The 21,341-nt window shown below is 39.1% G+C and overlaps 1 protein-coding gene across 1 annotated transcript; it reads right to left on the minus strand.

Moving 5' to 3' along the window:
- Positions 1–527: 527 nt before the first annotated feature.
- On the minus strand, positions 528–20,234 carry EMB1211 (MORN (Membrane Occupation and Recognition Nexus) repeat-containing protein). The gene is made up of 12 exons (XM_088949881.1): positions 19,456–20,234; positions 16,906–16,977; positions 16,414–16,503; positions 16,153–16,326; positions 12,976–13,066; positions 6,039–6,101; positions 5,844–5,910; positions 4,014–4,117; positions 3,810–3,936; positions 2,093–2,829; positions 978–1,376; positions 528–891 (listed from the first exon to the last, which is right to left on the minus strand). Exons 1-12 carry the CDS (start codon positions 20,061–20,063, stop codon positions 859–861), a joined length of 2,565 nt encoding a protein of 854 aa, XP_088806007.1. The 5' UTR covers positions 20,064–20,234; the 3' UTR covers positions 528–858.
- Between the last annotated feature and the right edge of the window lie 1,107 nt (positions 20,235–21,341).

A 21,341-nucleotide genomic window follows, 5' to 3' on the forward strand; every position in this document is an offset into this window, starting at 1 on the left:
ACTTATAAAAATGTCTCAACGATAAATATCTTACATATTAAGTTGACTTTTTAGTGGGTTTGACTTTCTGATTCTCATTATAAATTAAAAATTTACAATGTATTATTTAATATTTATATGTATAAGTATGCAATAGATTTACCATTCATGTGTATGGCATATTATTTAAATTTGGATACATTATGCATATTATAATTTAAAATAGCAGATTCATGAGCATTTTGTATACAAATATGAACTATAATTGGTTCATTGTCCTTATTACTTCACATAAGCTGTTCAAATTTGTTTTTTTTTTATCTGGTGTATTCTTTTATTGGTTGTGTTTAGTTGTTTACACCTTATTTATAGCCAAATGAGCTGTAGAATTTGTTGAACTTACCTGAATTTTAGCCTAGTCGTAGAGCCTTGATATGTATTCCAACTAAGTGTAAGATAATAGCTTCTCAACTTTCAATGAAATTGAACAAACGAAGATCATGAATATGGCCCATCAATGCACTTAAATATTAAAACAAGTAGCAAAATTGAGTAGACTAATGAAATCATTAATGAACCTGGGAATTGTAACAGACGAGTGGACAAGGAATGAAGATCAAAAAAACCTAGTAAACATGCAGGAAGAAATACCATTGAATTTTGTCAAGACTAATTCGACATACATATGGGACTTAATGGGCTTTACACTTATTTTTTGAATATGCCTATATCCTTTATGAACTTTTTGCCGCAGAAAGACATTTCAACTCAAGAGGTTTTCTTCTTTCCCTTATACAGACAAGGTCAAAACTTTGGCTGAAACAAAAAGGGTCCGTCCGCACATTTCTTCCAAGGGTCCCACTAATATCCAATTTGAATCTAACAGCTAGTACCACCAGTAACAACCAAGTCCTGTTTCACAAGATGAAATTCCATACAATTAACAACAAAGATACACGTGTATGTGTGTGTAAGAGAGAGAGAGAGAGAGAGAGCACCTCATGAGTAAGAACTTCTGTGCACGAACCCGTACACAGTGGGAAGTGCATGGACAATATGGTATCCATATCTCCATCAGGTGGCACATGCAGCCACTGACCCCATGACAATTCATCTCCCAGGCCTTTTAGCATACTAGAAGCCCTAGGGCCTGATAGAATCCGAGATAGAGAATGTAACTGAGAGAGCCCATCATGTCTACGGTGATGCCTCCGACTCTTCTGTCTAGCTAGTTTCAAACCCGTTGTATACTGGAGTGTGCAGGGAAAGCTGATTACACTAAATGGTTCCAAATTTGTAGTGGAGCTCTCAGTACAGGAATCTAGACGGAGTGCTTTACTTGTCTGTGATTTTCCCTTCTTCCATGATAAGAATGACTGCTGCAGCTTAGATGGAACCTGCAAGACAAAACAAGGAGAAAAATAAATCCATCATTAAATTAATTATGAGACAATCTCTGAAAATACCAAGCCTAGTGGATTGAATAAGGGGAGTGATTTGGACACCTTATTATGTATCTTTGTGTCATAAGACTAAAAAATACATTGAATTTTCTCATGATGAATACAAATTTTCTTTATCTTTTCACTAAGGCTATGCCCAGTTTATTGAAAATTGGATGTGCCCAAATCAACACCCTAAGTAGATAAGAAATTGGAGAGTTAAAGGCCTTTAGTAACTCAATCCGTAAATCTATCTAGAATAAGAGGCAAAGCAACTAATAAAAAATAACTAAGAATGACAATACAACTATCAAATTTATAACGAGATACAAGGAACGCAGAACAGGGGGTTGTTTTTCCTGATAATAATAGCAAATTCTCAAGTTGATATGCACGTTTGACTATGAGAGTGGAAACTTCACAAGACCCCACCTTAGCTGGGACCAGCATTGGGAAATCGATTTTTCTATACAAGGAAGAATCTAATGATTTTTAGTATAATCTTATTAAATTATAAAATCTTAATCAATCAAATTGAATTCCAACATCAACAAATCACCGTCAAGTTTTGCTATTTGAATGCCCGGTCTATACTACAATCAAAATATCAAATAGAAATCTTTAAATAAAAAATAAAAGAAATTGGTCTGACATGCAAATAAAAGACTTACTGTCAAAGCCAGCCCACAAGAAGCAAACAACATTGATGATGTAGCAAAGGGAGATTTTCCAGGCCTGCTACCCTTTTTATCAGTCTTTGTCAGATCTTGATCTTCTGATAGAACAGACCCAAAACTTGTTGGTGTAGCTTCATCCTCTTCTTCCTCTTCTTCCTCCTCATCCTCAGCTGATACTGTACGATCTTGATCAGTAGGTGCAGAAACTGACATATCCTCTGCATCCAATTGACCCATTTCTACTTTCATCTCTTCCTCTTTCTGCTTCTTCTCAAGTTCTGTTTCCATGTCTTCAATAGCCTCTTCCAGACACAATTCAGCCTCTATGAATTCAAGCTCTTGTTCTATCAGCTTAAGCTTCATCTCACTAGCTTTCTTCTTCTCTTCAGTCCAGTTTTCCAGTTTATCAAAGACTGGTTTGCATGCATTTTCAACTGACACTATAAAGCGCTTCCATATACCTTCCTTTTTTGGACCACGAGTGGCCCGCCCATAGAACTCATCAAAGCCAAGTGGTAGGAACTGGGCCTTCTCTGGATCCACTTCCTCCCCATCTTTGAGAGGTGGCTGCCAAAACAATCGGATCCCATATTTTTCGTCCTCAACATAATTGATCAATCGTCCAGTTCGAGTGTGTACAATGAGAGGATCTTCTGTATATATGAGCTTCGATGGGTCTGTAGGGTCAGGTTCTGGTTCTTTGTTAATGAGAACAAATTCTGGACTCTCATCTGAAAAGGCAAACAAATTTTTACTAGATCAACCAAAGACTTCTAGGCTGACCATAAAGTAATACATACAAACCAGTTGAAACCCAACAATAAGAAATCAAAAAAAGACAAGGGAATCAATTTAGAAAGTATGAAATAATAAAACTAAAAGCTGGTGTAGAGAATATCATCAACAAATTTAACTGTCCAAGTGCCAATTCTCCCCTTGTCCTTTCTATTTCAATATAATTGTTTTCATGACATTGATTTTTCCCTTCATTACAATTTTTTATCAGAAATGGTAACTTTCATTAAAGATAATTTATAACTGAAATACAAAAATCAACCCCCATTAGAAGAGGTTGATCCAATGGATAAACTTAACTGTCAAACTAAGAAACCTGTATATCAATTACAAACATGTGATGAAATAAAAACAAGCATCAATAATAGGAGGTTATTATTTCTTAGGACACAAGGGTTTTTGGCAATTCCTGTAATCTCTATTATATATTGCATACTTGCATGCATTCTCTTTTCACTGGAAAAAAAAAATTAAAGCAGAAAGAAGAGAAAATTAGATAGTAAATACATTATTTCTTGTATCTCTTCTTTGCGCACTTGCATGCCTGATGCACACAAATGGAGGTTTGGCTTATCACTCATTAAGATATTGGCTGCAAGATATCCCAGTAAAACCTTTTTGAAAAACAAAGTTTCCAAGCAAATCAGACAGTTCAACAATCAAATTGTCTAACCTATAATATTTGTTTAGAAACCATTCACCATACCTTTCTACCCATGAAATAGATTTAGGTGGTTAGTATCACCTTTTTTTTTTTATAAATCTTTGACAAAGGAGGGTATCCCAACCGAGGTCCTTCAAATGGCAGTGCCACAACAGCACCACATGCCAAGTGGACCTATAATGGCACCACATCTGACCACAAACTACCCAAAACAACCAAGAGTACACCACTTGAAAAGAAGTCGGTTTGTACCTTTGGACCACCAATATTCAAGCTCAGCAGGCATAGGGATCCTAAATGGTGCTTTATAGAAGGAGTTCAACCACATTTCCCTCTCTTGATCCACCTCATGCACATATTTTTTCCAATAATTAGGAACCTGTCATACAAACAAAGTCGTGTTTCGATGTGCTAGGGCAAGGTGTTTTAACAAGCTAAAAGTGAACCTTGGCTTACTTCATAAAACTGATTAATGAATCCTGGTGCCATCCAAACATCTTCTCCCTCGTACAGATAGGGATGCTGAGGATCACTATATGGACCCCTCTCTTCCCTTACCACTGTGCAGGAAGCAAACACCATGTCATGATCATATGAAAGAAAATTGCATAACAAGAAAATACTACAACAGTATTTATCATAAAATTAAAAAAAAAATGCAACAACAGGCATTGAGGAAAATGTGAACCAAATATAGCAAAGAGGTAACCCCAATGTTGCTCCCAGCTATCTAGAATCTTGGGAGTAGACTGGATACAGTCATAACCTTTGGCATTTTTTCCCACACAAGCCACAAAACCCTCAGACTCAAATCCACATTCTCACACAGGACAGCCCAATATCTTACCGTTACACCAAATATTTTTTGAGAAAGGGTAACTTTCATTAACAAAACGAGGGAAGGATATACAAGATGTATAAGAGATACAGCTCACCAGAAGCACTCAAAAAGATCAAAAGAATCCTCCCAATCACTTACAAAGGAATCAAATTGTCACTATACAATAAATCCCTGCCCACCCCAGATTTACCTACAGCATCTACCACAGTATTCAACACTCTAGGGGTCCACCTGAATGTACAGAGCATCCGAGACAGAATTTCCCTGATTTCATTGAACTAATGGGAGAGTCTCCAACTCCTCCTGGTTTAGCATCCAACTTATAACAACTTTTGGCTCTCCTTCTACCACCACAGAAGAGATATTTAGGGACATTGCACTATCCTTACTCCCACCAGCAAAGACTACACCTTGGCTTCAATTGCTTCAGCCTCTCAAATGGGCTAACTGAAGGCCCAAACTAGATTTTCAGAGGAGGTTAGAATACTGCCTCCTGTCCCTTCCCGACCCCTGTTAGCATGCTCAGGCAGTAGCCGTCAAACTGGAGAATGAACTCAGAAAAGGGTCTTTGAGTCAAAGCAGCAGTACAAGCAGCTACCAGGCACAAAGCACTTAGAACCTGCCCAGGATTCTTTCTAAGTCTCCCATAGAACCTGCCCTAGGTTTCTTTCTAAGTCTCCCATAGAACCTGCCCTAGGTTTCTTTCTAAGTCTCCCATAGAACCTGCCCCAGCTACACCAAGTAAATTAATTTCTAATTGCAACGAAGCAGAGCCTCCATCTTATTATGTAGCTTTAATGTGTAATATGCCTTGGGAGAACTCACCCCTAAAAGCTAGCTTTGCACTAGTCCACCTAGTCCCAGCACCCACACAGGCTGGCTTTGCACTAGTCCACCTAGTCCCAGCACCCACACAGGCTGGCTTTGCACTAGTCCACCTAGTCCCAGCTGAACACTGCAATACCACCATCACCACCTGCGCCACATGATTGCAACTGGGAGGCATAGTGTAGGCTCTGATACCATTTGATACATGTCTTAGGAGAACTCACCCCTAAAAGCTAGCTGTTAGAAGCAGGGAACCCAAGCACATAATATACCCCACGACAGCATTCCATGCTACCGATGTGGGATACCACACATTAGCATCCCATACTACCAACGTGGGACAAATAGATCGTAACATAATGCATCCATATGCATTGGTTTTCAATGTGGTGGGGAGAAATAAAGTTAATGAGATAAATATTTCTAGTCAACAGACAGGACTAATGCAAGTAACTTGAATTGTCCATTACTCCAAAGTGGATGTTCTCCCTCCATGACACTTCATTACTCAATTACCATACTGATACATATCTTTCAGTTTTAACATGAAATATAACTCATAAACCTAGTATTATAAACTTTTTCCCCTATGAAACTATGATGTTAAACATGCATACTTCCATCAGGCTTGTTAACAAACATTCGAGCCTTTGCAGCAGCAACTTCTGCTATACCTGCATGTAGCTGAAATACCAGAGTAAAAAATTCTCATGGTCAAAACCAGTTTTCAAGTTTCTGAAAAGAAAAGGCAAGAAATCTTAGAATATATCAACAGTAAAATGCCTCCCCAAAGAATGAAAATCTTACTATACCGCTGAAACATTTGCATCACAACCAGTAGAATCCTCCAATAGCTCTCCAAAGTAGAATCTACCCTGAATAGACAGAATATATGAGTGAATATGTAGACTCGCTAAATGGTACTAAGGCATCATAAATGGAACATAGAAATACAATATAGAAGATAAAACAGGTTGGTAGAAGAGATGAACATAGCTTTCACATGGACGCACATTTCAGCAAATTGTTCACCAGATAGGTTGGTAGGATAAGGAGAAAACAGAGAGGTCCTATATTGGGGGTGATTTCCCAACCACGAAGAGAAGTAACAACCATAAGTGAGAGAGAGGGTAGGGTGAGTGGGGTTTCTAGCCTCTATGGAGTTCACAGCACACTCATGTCCATGTACTGCTCTTTTCTTTAACTAACAAAGTGACCAGTTTCAGATGAAAAAAAAATGGTAAGCATCATAACATAATCACATTTCACATGCAAAGAGGAAGATGAACTATGTAATAAGGAAAACTAATAAGTTCAGAACTTGGAAAGTTCACATGCAAAACTTCTTTATAGATTTTGTTAGTGGTGTTAGTGAAGGGGTATTTTGGTCTTTGCACTTGTTGAGAATGTTGATGTGTATTGTTATGTTAGTTCGAGTGCCTCTTACTTAAATAAAGGCACTTAAGTCTTTTCCAATAAGTTAATAATATAATAACAGGTCTGGCCGAATCTAGGGATAACTTTTTCTCTAATTCGAACCAGACCTCTCTTTTCTCTCTTCTTCTTTCCTCTCCTACTTCTACTTCTTGCTGTTCACTTTACTTTACAGTCAATGAACAAGACAGAATTCTAGGGCAGGTCAAACTTCAACATGGTATCAGAGCCACATTGAACAAATCAGACTTGCTAGAATTCTGTCTTCTGCGCATTCGAACTAGGGTTTCTCGGCTGTGAGTTGGAGACTGGGAAAATGGCTGAAAAGGAGTGATCGCCCTCTTCCCTTGGATGTTCCTATGCCTCCGATTGTGTCGTTGGTGATTGGTTGTTGTGGTTTCTAAGCCCTAATTAGGGCTGGTACGTGTGGTGCAGTGGTGTCTCAGTCCTTCATGTGGTTGGCCTTCAGGCGATGAGGTAAAGTTTTTTTTTTATGCATATTTTCTGTTATGGAATACATGAGAGGTGTAGTACAGTTCGTATGATGGGTTTTCAGATTGCAGTATGCTAGATATGCTAGGGTTTATTCTGGTTTGTGTGTGATTCGAAGGGCAATAGTGTCTACTTAATGGTGAAACTTCTGGTAGCTGTGGATTAGGGTTTGTGGTGTTACAAGTGTGGTTTTCAGCATTTAATATTGCTGAAATTAGTGTGCAGACTTCGGTGAGTAGGGTTTGTGGTGTTGCAGTTTTCAGCATTTAATATTGCTGAAATCAGGGTGCAGATTTCGGTGAGTAGGGTTTGTGGTGTTGCAGTTCTCAACATTTATTACTGTTGAAATCAGTGTGCAGATTTCGGTGAAGTGTGCAGTGTGTTGTGTGGTGTGTAGTGCTCAGAATTCAGTGATAAGGGAGTTTGGCAATGGCAGATAACAGTGATAGTAAACCTAGTGTCATGATATCTACTGACTACCTGAATGTCCAAATGACCTCCATTAAATTGAATGGAGAGAACTATGTCCCTTGGGCCAAGTCTGTAGAGGTTTTTCTGAAGGTGAAGAAGAAAGTGAAGCACATAAGAAAGGAGAAACCCCCCGCTAATTCTCAGGAGTATGAAGACTGGGAACAGGAAGATGCACAGATCATCACATGGTTGTGAAACAGTATGGAACCCAGAATCAGTGTGAACTTCATGTTTCTTGACACAGCCAAAGAGGAGTGGAATCATGCTAAGAAACTGTATTCAGGTCAGAATAATACCACTAGGGTATATCAATTGTATCAGAGCCTTGAGGAGTACTATGCCAGTGTGAGAAATATCCGTAATGAGTTAAACGTCTATCATCTCACTTCTGATGTCAAAGTTCAACAGCAACAGCGAGAGCAGCTTGATGTGACACGGTTTCTGGTGGGGCTAAAGTCTGAGTATGAACCAGTACGAGCCCAGATACTAGGGGGATCTGCTCTTCCATCTTTAGAGGAGGTGTTTGCTCGTCTTCGGAGGGCTTCCATTGGATCTATGGATTCTAACGTCTCAGATAAATCAGCATTTGCAGTATCGAGAGGTCGAGGTGGCAGAAGTGGGGCTCGAGGAGCCCAGCCTGGCAGAAGTGGTCGTGGTGGACCTACACATATCCGTGGTGGTGGTCGTACTGGAGGCAGAGATTCAGGGGGAGATCGTGGTCAAGGACGTGGCTCGGGTCCACGGAAGTGTACTAATTGTGGTTTGGATGGACATACTATAAACTACTGCTATGACTTACATGGTCCTCCCTCGACGTGGGCCAACCATGCCATGACTAGTGACACCAATTTCAGCTCTAGACAGGAGAACCGGTCAGCTGACCCGATGCCTTCTACTCCCTTAGATGGTCCAGGCAAGGAGATGGTGAGTGTTCCTCGGGATGAGTATGAAAGGTTTGTTCAATCCAAGTCATAGTAGAACACAGCTACCTTTGCACACTCGGGTATGGCTTGTTTGGCATCCACACCCAACCCCTGGATTATTGACTCTGGAGCCTCCGATCACATGACGGGAACTCCAGGTGTGTTTTCATCTCTCACCCATTGCTCAACATCACAATCTGTTACCCTTGCTAATGGCTCCACATCATCTATCTGTGGTGTTGGTAATGTTGACCTAGACCCTGTATCCCTATCCTCTGTTTTATTTGTACCTAAGCTTCCATTTAATCTTATGTCTGTTAGTAAGCTGACCAAGTCCCTTAAGTGCTCCATCACATTTTACCCCTCTATGTGTGTTTTTCAGGATCTCAAGACAGGGATGAAGATTGGTGGAGGGCATGAAGCCGATGGACTGTATTATCTTGATGGTGGTGGAAGAACGTCAACGGCCCTTCAATCATCCATTTCTCCTCTCTAGTGGCATTGTAGATTTGGTCATCCTTCGTTGAAAGTGTTGCAATTCTTAGTCCCTTCATTGAGTCAACTTTCTGTTTTAAATTGCGAATCATGTCAATTTGGGAAACACCATCGTGTTCCCTTTCGTTCTAGGGTCGATAACCGTGTGTCGAGTCTTTTTTCTTTAATTCATTCAGATGTTTAGGGTCCTTCTAAAGTGATGTCATATAATGGATACAGATATTTTGTTATTTTTGTTGATGACTGTTCAAGAATGACGTGGCTCTATTTAATGAAAGAAAGAAGTGAATTATTTGCCATCTTCCAGAAATTTTATGCTGAGATCCGCAATCAATTTGGCATTCACATCAAAATTTTCCATTCTGATAATGGTCGTGAATACTTGTCTTCATCTTTTCAAGAATACTTGGACCAACATGGAATTATACACCAAACTTCCTGTGCCTACACTCCGCAACAAAATGGGGTTGCTGAGAGAAAGAACCGACATCTTGTAGAAACGGCACACTCCCTCATGCACCACATGAATGTTCCCAAAACCTTTTGGAGCGATGCAATGCTCACCTCTTGTTTCTTAATTAATCGGATGCCCACGTCTATTCTTGATGGTCATTCTCCTTTTAGTGTCTTATTCCTCAACATGTCTCCGTTTCTGCTTCCTCCTCGGGTATTTGGGTGTGTCTGCTTCGTTCATAATCTGGGTCTCGGGACTGACAAGTTAGATGCATGTTCCCTGAAGTGTATCTTCCTTGGCTATTCCCGAACTCAGAAAGGGTACAAGTGTTATCATCCCAGTTCTCGTCGTTCCTTGGTATGTGCTGATGTTACATTCTTCGAGTCTACTCCGTTCTTCGTGGGGTCCGGTGATGCTGCTTCCTCCACATCACCACCTCCTCTTCCTCTTCCTATGGCTGATCCACCTCCTTTGGTTCTAGTCATGCCTACGTCCTTGCCTCTGGTGCCACTGTCTGTTGACCGTCTACCCATCAGTCACGTGTATACACATCGCCTGCGTGTACCGGCTTCATCACCGTCGACAGATCCAGCTCCAGCTCCGACACCAGCTTCCGACCTAGATCTTCCTATTGCCTTCCGGAAAGGTAAACGTACTTGCACCCTTCACCCTATTTCCAATTTTGTTTCACTTACTCACCTCTCCGCCTCCCATCGCTAGTTCATCTATTTGTTATCCTCCGTGGTTGTTCCTAAGGATGTCCGGGAAGTCCTTACCTCTCCAGAGCGGTGCCGTGCTATGGAAGAAGAGCTCTCTGCTCTGCATCATAATCACACTTGGGACCTCACCGCTCTTCCTCCTAGGAAGCAGGTTGTCGGTTGTAAGCGGGTGTATAGTGTTAAGTACTTGCCAGATGGTCGTGTTGAACACCTGAAGGCGCGGCTGGTTGCCAAAGGGTACTCCCAAACCTATGGCATTGACTACACAGAGACATTCTCCCTGGTTGCTAAGATAGGGTCAGTTCATGTCGTCATCTCCCTTGTAGCTATGTATGATTGGCCTCTACATCAGCTAGATATCAAAAATGTCTTTTTGCATGGTGATTTTCTCGAGGAGGTCTACATGGAGCAACCACCAGGTTTGTTGCTCAAGGGGAGGATGGTAAGGTATGCAGACTTAAGAAGGCTATATATGGACTTAAACAGTCCCCTCGAGCATGGTTTGGTAGGTTCAGTGAGGTGGTCAAGAAGTTTGGTATGAAACAGTGCCAAGTTGATCATTCTGTCTTCAGTCTTGACTCTTCGGCAGGCAAAATAATATTGGTGGTGTGTGGATGATATCGTTGTGACTGGGAATGATAAAATGGGCATTGACAAATTGAAGGCATTCCTACAGGAACACTTTCAGACAAAGGACCTTGGCAAGTTAAAATACTTTTTGGGCATAGAGGTAGCAAGATCTAAGCATGGCATTAATTTGTGTCAGAGGAAATATGTGCTTGATTTACTAGAAGAAAAGGGTTGCTGGGTACTAAACTGACTGAGACACCTATGGAAACAAATACGAGGCTGAGTAGTGATAATAGGTGAAGTATTGAGACCCTAGCAGATACCGACGACTTGTAGGCAAACTAAACTATCTAACCATTACTCGGCCAAATATTTCATTTGCGATTAGTGTGGTGAGTCAGTTCATGCAAAAACCTTTGGTCCCACATTGGAATGTAGTGCTAAGGATTGTGAGGTATCTAAAAGGAGCTCCTAGTCGTGGTTTGTTGTACAGGAGTGGTGGAAAACTGGTAGTAGAATGGTACACTGATGCTAATTGGGCAGGTTCTATGTCTAATAAACGATCTACCACAGGCTATTGCACCTTTCTGGGGGATAACTTGGTAACATGGAAAAGTAAGAAGCAAACAGTTGTGGCAAGAAGCAGTGCAGAAACAGAACATAGAGCCATGGCACATACTGCTTGTGAATTAGTGTGGCTAAGGAACCTTCTACATGATATAGGATATAACATCAGTACTCCAATAAAGCTCTATTGTGACAATCAGGCAGCGGTTCATATCTCTTCCAATCCGGTGTTTCATGAAAGAACCAAGCAGATCAAAATTGACTGTCATTTTGTGAGAGAGAAGGTGCTGAATGGAGTGATAGAAACTGCATATGTTAGTACGGGAAACCAGTGGGCATACTTGTTTCCAAAAGGTTTGAGTCGGGGGAAGAGTGGACTACATATGTAACAAGCTGGGATTATATGATATATATTCACCAGCTTGAGGGGGAGTGTTAGTGGTGTTAGTGAAGGGGTATTTTGGTCTTTGCACTTGTTGAGAATGTTGATGTGTACTATTATGTTAGTTCGAGTGCCTCTTACTTAAATAAGGGCACTTAAGTCTTTTCCAATAAGTTAATAATATAATAACAGGTATGGCCGAATCTAGGGATAACTTTTTCTCTAATTCGAACCAGACCTTCTCTCTTCTCTCTCTTCTTCTTTCCTCTCCTACTTCTATTTCTTGTTGTTCACTTTACTTTACAGTCAACGAACAAGACAAAATTCTAGGGCAGGTCGAACTTCAACAGATTTTACGTTTTGGATTAACTATTAAATAATTAATATCATAGACGCAAATATGAATGAACAGATAATCAATGGCCTCAGCTCCATAGAGGCTACTGGTGCAATGTGTCATAGATTTGTTGCCTACCATCAACTGCCCAAAGTGACAAACTGTAGACCATATCTGTGAAGGTGCCCAGAAACATTAAGATCTAACATTGACATCACTATATAAATCAAACTTTCTTGGCTTTGATTCCGAAAACATATATATAGCATAGCATCCACTCAAAATGTCCAGATTCTTGAAGTTCTTTTCTGATAATAGCATATACCCTAATATCTTTTCTTACCTTGGTTTGAAATTTCATAACAAAATAGAGATTGAAAAGAATGTCACCCATACAATTGGAATGGGATAGGCAAAATGGAAAGGTGTATCCAGAGTCCTATGAATTGGAGAACATAACTTGGGCTAAAAGATTTTTTTTCTGTTATAATGGAGCAGAGTGTTGGGAAGTCAAAAAATAACATGTCCAATAAATTAGTATAGCAGAAATGTGAATGATGGATGAGTGGAAAACTAGAAAGATGGACTTAAAAATGAGATATTTGTAGAAATATAGGTCAGAAAATGAGGGAAAGTAGACTAAGATGATATGGTCATGTTTAGAGTAGACCTTCTACAGCACCAATAAGAAGTAGCCTGCTGCAAGTTGAAGGGTCTAGAAGAGAAAAGGGCGGACCAAAGTGGATATGGATTGGAGTAGTGGGAATTGATTTGAGAGCCCATAATTTAACAATGGATATGGCACTAAATGATGCAGAATATCATAACAGGATTCATGTAAAGGCTTTGTTGAGTTGAGTATAGAAAAAAAGGCCTTGATATTGTTTTGTTTCTCATGCACCTACATATATGGGGCGTTCATTGACTTCATATACACCGCATCCATGCATTCTGCCATGTTTCCACTGCCCAGCATATCGATATCTTCCTTTTTCCCTGGAAAAGGACATTACTATCAGTATATCAAGAAATTAAGTATGAAAACAAACATGATGCAACTCAGCAGGAGTACCTTAGTTTTTTAAAAGAGTATCGGAACTGAAAGAAACCTGTTGAGCTATCGGTTTGGGCTCTTAGTGGACTTATTTATGATTCTTTTATTTAGTATTTATTGGTTGTATTGGGTCTAACATCTTTTATTTTCCTTCTTTTATACTGTTGCCCCATTAGGGGTAATTCTGTAATTTATGATACATTAACATTAAGTTAATAAAATAAATTTAAGGGGGCTGGGGATTGTGCATTTCATTAGATCACCCAAACCTTTCTTCTTCCTCTCTTGTTCTTTCTTCATCTTTGGACCCATTTTACTTCTTGGTATCAGAGCAGGTCCTCTCCCCTCTTTTTCTTCTATTTTGATTTCAAACTCTCTTTGATCAGCATTGTTGCCTAGTTGGAGAGAGGCTTTGGAGGCCATAGATTGGAGTTTTGAAACACAGAAAACTAACTTGTAAGTTTTTAGTCCAAAACCTAGGCCAACTAGAGAGAGAAGACCTTGGTTGAGTTGAGGATCAAGAGAGTTTTTTCAGGCTGGCACTTGGGGCTTCATAGATCTTTTTTTTATTAACAACTCAAAGGATTTTATTAAAACTTGAGGAAAAAAAAAAAAAGAATACAACAAGAAGTTGTTAGGAATGACACCGTTTACAACGAAGATCCCCACCACCCTTTTAACATTGAGCTGAAAACAAATGATTTCTATTTACTCCTCACTTAGCTAATCCATCCACCAACCCATTAGCAGGCCTCCTAACCCATCTTCAGAAAATAGCTTCTAAGTCTTCACCCAGTGTGTTACTCTTACTGTAATAGTCTCCAATATTGCCTCCTTATTTCTTTCTCTTTCCTCAGATTCTGGCTTCATAGATTCTATTTGAAGGTCCTTTCAGATTGACACCCCTTTGGAAGATTGTGGAAGTTTTGGTAGAAGCGGCTGCTTGTTCACAATTCCTCCCAGGTTGCAAGGTTGCTGGGACCCTTTTTCTCTTGCTTCCTGGTGACTAAAAGTTAGTTGTTTTGGTGTTGCTATCCCTGTTTCTTGTTTTTGGAAACTTTCACATTGAAGTTTTGGATTAATAGAGCAATCTGGGGCTGAACTGAAGCAATCTATAGAGTCTGGACTTGGTCCAACAGGGCTTGTCGACAACTTCTTTAACCCTGTAACTAACTACCATTCAACTAGATGGTACAAATTATCTTGAATGGTCTCAATCTGTATGCATACATGTCTAGTATAGGGAAGTATGGTTGAGATGAATAGAGTATTTGAATTCCTGAAGGACTTAAATCCAGAGTATGATATTGTTCAACATAATATTTTGGCAAAGGATGAGGTTACACTCTCACAGTTGCACAGGCCTATGTTAAAGTCAGTAGTAAAGAGAGTAGGAGACAGGTACAGGTTTAAGGTATCGTACAGACCCAGGGAGTATCAGTAGAGAACTTTGCACATGCAGGGGTAAAATCGAAGCCAACAAATGAGAAAAAAGACAGTGTGTGTGAGTACTACAAGAAACTGATAGTTCAGCAAAACCATTAAATGCAACCCCTTCCCTAAATACACGTCATGTACACAAGCAAACTAAAGCAGGGAGAGAGGGGGCATTGCAGAAAATGGGAAAAGAGGGGACCAAGTAAAAGTTATATTTTTTAAATTAGGAGGAATAGTTTCCTTTGAGTGTTTCATCCAAACAACCATGTATTTTCTGGCCTATGAAGTTCAAGGAAATACATGACACCAAGATATGGATAATGGATATAGACACCAACATGGGTATAAGAAATGGGGATACAACTCTCCATTTCCTAAAATCCTGGACACATGGGTATTGGTATCCCATGTAATATACTTATATAAGCATTTATATCAGAGTTGTGAAGCCTAATGTCATTTCTGAAGACTTATTTTTTGCCCAATTTAATTAAGTTTCCAACATATTTGGATTTTTTATAGTAGTATAAAAACATACCAATTTATTTACATATTTTAAAAGTGTTAATGCTACTAAGGACATCCAGAAGCATCCATGCAGTATCCAATGCCGTATCCAGTATCAAAACACTATTTGAAAGGCATATATAGGCGTCCACTATCAATCTACCGTAGCCCTCAACCCTTGACACTGAAAGAGACTCAACCAATGTAACATGATGGAGCAAGGATTGCAGCTCATGTTTCTTGCTGGTGCACTTATTCATTTATTTATTTTGGTAAGAGTGCATTTCTTTAATGAGATCAGGTATATTCTTGGTTGCCAGTTCACCTGAATGGATTCCTAGGTAGGTGCATTCATTCCCTAGCCTGGCCTAGGCCCCAGTCGACATCATGCCCAGAAATTTGCAGATTAGGCCCACCCAGCCCAAAAGATAGATAGATATATTGTGTAGTATTTATACATATTATATTATATGTATTATAATATGAAAAGCATTACATATTAAATACAATATATACGAAGTTTGTAAGACTAGAAACGCAACTCATAATCACCCTATTCATAGAGATATAGGCGTGCAAGCATGCAACCTGGGCTGGATTAGCTTGAACCTAACCCAAATTGGTTGGGTCAAGTTAAAGTTGATAATAATTAAGTAAAGTAATCCTAAAGCACATAATTTTGTAATTAAGTAAAGTAATCCTAAAGCACCATAATTTTGTCCTTATGTGTATGAAAATGCTAAAATCAGTGAACCTTAACCTCCTAATCTTAAGTCTAAGAAATAGAAACATTTTAACAAAATGAAGTGAAGAAACTGGGCCAACCTGAACCCAACCCAATTGGGTTAGGATTGATCTCAACCTGACCAAACCCAGCCTGACTTGCACCCATACCTAGGGAGCTTACTTCAATTACCAATAATTAGCTAAACAGAGGGTAAGAACTTAGGAAAGACTTTCTTGTGCAGTGCTAGTTCTATGCCTTAATCTTTTATCTTGAGGGGTGGACTCTAAAAGTAAACATTTTGTTTACATTTGTACATCTATTTTACTTTCTTCTGAAAAAAAAAATGCAGGAACTTACGGTTTCTGTCCAAAAAGTCTGATCCATTCTTTATTTTCAGTGAATGGTATTTCATAGTTTCCACGTGCTAAACGGATGCTATCTTCAATGTCCATTTCCAGCCATTCCCTATCTTCTGGGGACATGTAATCCCTGGATATGATTTTTCCTTCTGCACGCATTCTTGCTTCAAGCCTGGCAAGACAAGATGTCAAATGGAGTTGCTTGAATTAAATGTCAAGTAAAAGTTCTAGGATTATTGACTTGAAATGATATACGTACTTGGAACCCGGCACAGGTTCTATACCAGGTATTTCAACTTCAACAACCCCATGACCTTCCATGTTGTTCTGAAGCCATTCCCCTTCATATCTATATAATCAGAAACCTCTTAATAGAATGACGAGGAATTTGATTTCTTCAATTAAACAGGAAAGCACACATACACACCACCACCACCACCATAAACAACAACAACAAATAGTTATTCTCCCTCCAAATAAAGTTCAATCTGGGATGAATACAGGCCAAATTAACCCACCTTCAAATAACATTTGTCAAGCAAGAAAAAAAAAAAAGTAACTGACAAGGCAGAACCCAATTAAAACCATAGGGCAATTTTCTAATGCATCAAAGTACCTCCGAACCATGAGAACAAGTTTAACATTAAAATACATGTGGTAATAGAGAGATCCTGCAAGAACCATGGAAATTAAACAACACAGTAACACTTGCTAAACATGACATAGCTGAGAGTACTAAGGACAGACATACCTAACCAATCCCTGTTCAGCAACATAAACACCTTTGCCATGAGCCAGATCGTCCCAAACAGTACCTTCGTACCTTCAACAAGTACATCATAAGAAGATCATAAGCAATACAAAAAGTGAATAGGGCATGTACCTAACGTGTGCCCTCCATATAAAACATATGAAAATAAGTAAATAAATAAATAAGCATTTTCGTATGCAGGTGGGAAAATTATAGCTCATGAAGCAAACATGCATCCAGATAACTGATCATCAACTTCATCCAATCAAGGTCTTCAATCACTAATCATTGATATAAATTAAAATTCACTGAGAGCTGGATGGTTTATCTACTCTTTTGAGATTACTTTACAACACAAATGTGGATCCAAATACCCCTGATCCAAGGCCCAGTGATAAATCATAAATGGTTTCCCCACAAAATTCATCTGGAAAACTGCAGCTGCATCCGAAATTGCTTTCTTCATCTGAAGCAGTGTTTTAAAAGTGCAAGGCGCTAAAAAGGCACAAGGGTCAATTTGTGTCTGAGGCGCAAGGCACAAGGCAAGGCACGCGCCTTTTTAAGAAAGGTGCAAAATTACAAAAAAAAAAACTAAAAAATCAAAAAAAAAGTCAGAAAATTCAAAAAAATGCCAAAAATCTTTAAAATTGCAAAAAAAAAAATAAAAATATATATTAAACATAATGTTAATAAAAATATAAACTTAAATCTTAAAATAAATGATTTAAAAAACCTATTATCTAAAATTAAAATACATAAGCATAACATGTAAAGTGTATTCAAATGAAAATTTAAAATAAAAGCAAACATATAAAGCATTTTCAAGCATGTAAAACCCAGAATCTCTTTTTTTCCTTAATTGCATTGCTTAAAGTAGTTAATGTGATGTAAAACATATTGCATTCTTGATTCAATGAGTCGCCTTTGTACCACACCCCTTAAGGCAAGCCCGAACAAGTTTATGTTAGGGTCTGAAATTCTTATTTCTCATATAAAAAATAATGATTTTATAACTTTCATTGCCTTTTAAGAAGATATTTTATTGCAAAGAATGAATGAACAACATTAGCAAATAGGGGGCATGGCACAAGGCGCATCAGGCGCATGCCTTTTGAAAGGGGAGAGCCTAGGGTATGGGTGAGGCGCATACCCCAAAATGCGCCTCGCCTGTGCGCCTAGGCGCGCCTGAAGCGCACCTTTTAAATCACTGATCTGAAGTGCCATATAGGAAAATGTCCTATTAGGAACAACCTGGTTAGAAGAGGCATGCCCCTAGATTCCACTACCTGCACCCTTTGTGAGTTGTGTTTCTCCACTGAAGATTTTCTACACAAATATGGTCCCACTACATAAAACTTTTTGGGGTCTCCTTGTGTTTCTCATACTCTATCATGGATCATTTCAAGTGCTGGAAATTAAAAGTCCTAAGCAGAAGGGTATCCATTTTCAAGAGGACTACCCCCTTGACAGTCACATGGACCATGTGGCAAGAAAGCATTAGCAGAATTTTTTTTTATCAGAAAATGGAGCAATAGCAGAATTTTCAAGGACACAAGCCAATCAACAGAGTTAGTATTGAGACACACTATGATACCTTCTTTTTGTAATTAACTGACTATTTTATGTTTTCTATATATGCTTTTGGGTGCCATGAATAGGTCCTTGATATACAGGTTTTGAAGGCTGGCCGTCTTCCCCTTCTTTCTATGATTAATTCAAAATTTTCTTTATCTTCTTCAAAAAATATAAACTAAAATTCCCATGTAAAACATACCATAAGAAAAGGAATATTTTCAAATGTCTTATTAAAGGAAAAGTAATATGTATCAGAATCACATTCATCAAAAAAAAAAAAGTATCAGAATCACCAGATCCTCATCAGCCACGGTTTTTCCAATGCAAAACAAGAGACCATTTGAGGGTGCCCTGTCCCTCGGATTCTTCAATCATAAAATATGTGCTTGACAAAAGGAACATATGTTCTACATGGATCTTAAAAATCAAAACAGCATGTACGACCAATATAGGGAAAAACAAAATTATTTACAAAGATGCAAAACAAGAGACGATCACATATAAAAGTGAGTGGAAATAATGACACAAAAATTACATCACCATATCAGTAATCTAAATCAACAACCGACTCCATATAATTGGGAAAAGGCTTAGATGATAACAATTATCAGTAATCTAAATTAGCAATCTTGTAAGAGGAAACTCTATCCAAAGTTCAGATAAAAAAAAATAAATGGAATGTGGATTGGAAAATGATACAATTTATCATTAGGATATGAGTTAAAGACGGGAAAATGAACTGAAGTTCTTCAATCTTCAACTTGGTGTTGGATATAATAAAAGCTCAAGCTCATAGGTCGCAATGTCACATAGATAGCATTTCCCCATCTAAACAACACTAGGGAAAAACTGCACTAGACCAAATTCACATCCATCATCCATCACTAGCAACGGAAATTCGAGCAAATGAGAAAATTAAGTAGATAGGAAATTAAGCATGAGGATGACAACAAGAATGGGAGAGTTTACACTCACGAGCTTCCATCAGGGAAAATGTAGCTGACCCATTTGAGGAATTCCTCAATTCGGTCGAGCTCTTCAATTACGGACTTGGGATTCGATATGTCATAATGGTTGTCAGGTATGACCGGATAGCACTTCCGATACGGGAGATAGAACGGCGCAATGGCAGGGTCCCTCCCCGCCTTAATTTCTTCTTTGACGACCTCCCAATCCTCCTCGTCCGCCCAAGCGGGATCCCAGCCGGGTTTCGTCATGTCAACGGGAGCATCAACCCAGAGCTCTTTGAGGTCCTCTTCTCTCCAGTTCTCTGGGTCTTTGGGAAAATCGAAGAGGTCCTCTTGGTAAGTGATTTCACGTTCTTCTTCCTCTTGCTCCCTCTTAATACTCTTGCTCTCCAGGACTTCCATGAAACGCCTGATATTCGACTGGGGGGAGTTGTCGTCCTCGGCTTCTTCTTCAAAGCCGTAATAGTCACCACCTCCCTCGTTGGAATCATCCGAGTCGTACTCTGATTCTTCTTCAGAAGATGAAGAGGAAGAAGATTCCTCTTCTGCTTCATATTCTTGTTCTTCTTCATCTTTGTCCTCCAGGGTCGGTTCCGTTGGGCCTTCATCTGCCATTTTGTTGCTCTGCAGCTGAGCTCAATGCTCCGAGCTGAGCAACCAAGGTCCAAGGGAGAAGATAAGGTGTGAATAACTGGATGGGGGCGGGGGGGAGGCTCCAAGGGTTTTCATTTGTTTTTCGGCAAGTGAAAATTCGTGAATGGTACGCTTAATTTTGGGGTTGTGTCTAGTCGGTCCCCGAAATTTTCAATTTATGTCTAACAGGTCTTTACCGTTATTGACCATCAGTCAATATCGTTAATTTATTTTTAAAATAACAAGATTATCCTTTATGATAATTTTGTGATCATTTTAAACACGGAACAAGCTCCCCTTTACAAGCTTACTGTCTAACGAGCTCTCATCTTCAACCTTCCCCGTCGAACCAAATCCCTTATTGAAGTTCCCCGGTCTACCGTGATCCCTTGTTTAAGGTATTACACGAGATCTGTTTGAAAGTTTAGGGACTGACTTGACACAATCATCAAAATTTAGGATACGGTTCAAGAATTTTCTCATGTCTTAAACTATCCTTATAATTTAGTTAATTGACTAACTTTACAATTGATCTCATTATTAACTACTAAATGAAAAAACAAAATATCAAATTTGTCCTCTTCTATTCTTCACATTTTCAAAATAGGGAAAATTCCCAATAGGTACCCTGTACTTTAGATTGAGTGTCAATTTAGTATCCGAACTTTAAAATGCAACAATCTAATACCTAAACTTTCATTTTGTGACAATTTAATACCCGGCATTAACTCACCATCAGTTATAAGACAAAAAGACTTAATTACCCATCAACTATTTTCTAGCAATGCATGGTAGCCATTGTTCACACTTGTAGTTACCTGAGATTCTGAAAACCAGCTCCTCACACCAATGATGTCAAGCGAATGAGCTGCCGGAAAAGATAAAATCAAAGAAACCAGTGCCGTTGCTGGAGAAGACGACTCTTGTTGCCATCGCTAGAACATTGTTGCATCTCCTTTTTTACTCAGTCATTGCCAAAGAAGACGATTCTTGTTGTGTCTCCTCTATTGTTTCTTCAACCGAGTTTGAAGAGAAAGGAATGGAATGGGCGTGCTCAAAATGAAGAGAAAGGTCGGAGTTGAGTGAAGTCTCCTCTCCTCTCTTGTTCGCTCAACCCAAATTAAAGTATAAAGGAGAGTTGAGTGAAGTTTCCTCTCTTCTCTCGTTCAGGGGCTGCACATGAACAACCAAGTGAAGGATAATGTCAAGCACATAGAGACCGAAATGGTATCCTCCACTGCCTCCTAGCCCTAGAATCCT

The sequence above is a fragment of the Nelumbo lutea genome, chromosome 6, assembly GCF_056320005.1.
Source record: "Nelumbo lutea isolate HS-2025 chromosome 6, American lotus-T2T, whole genome shotgun sequence".
Classification (NCBI taxonomy): Eukaryota; Viridiplantae; Streptophyta; class Magnoliopsida; order Proteales; family Nelumbonaceae; genus Nelumbo; species Nelumbo lutea.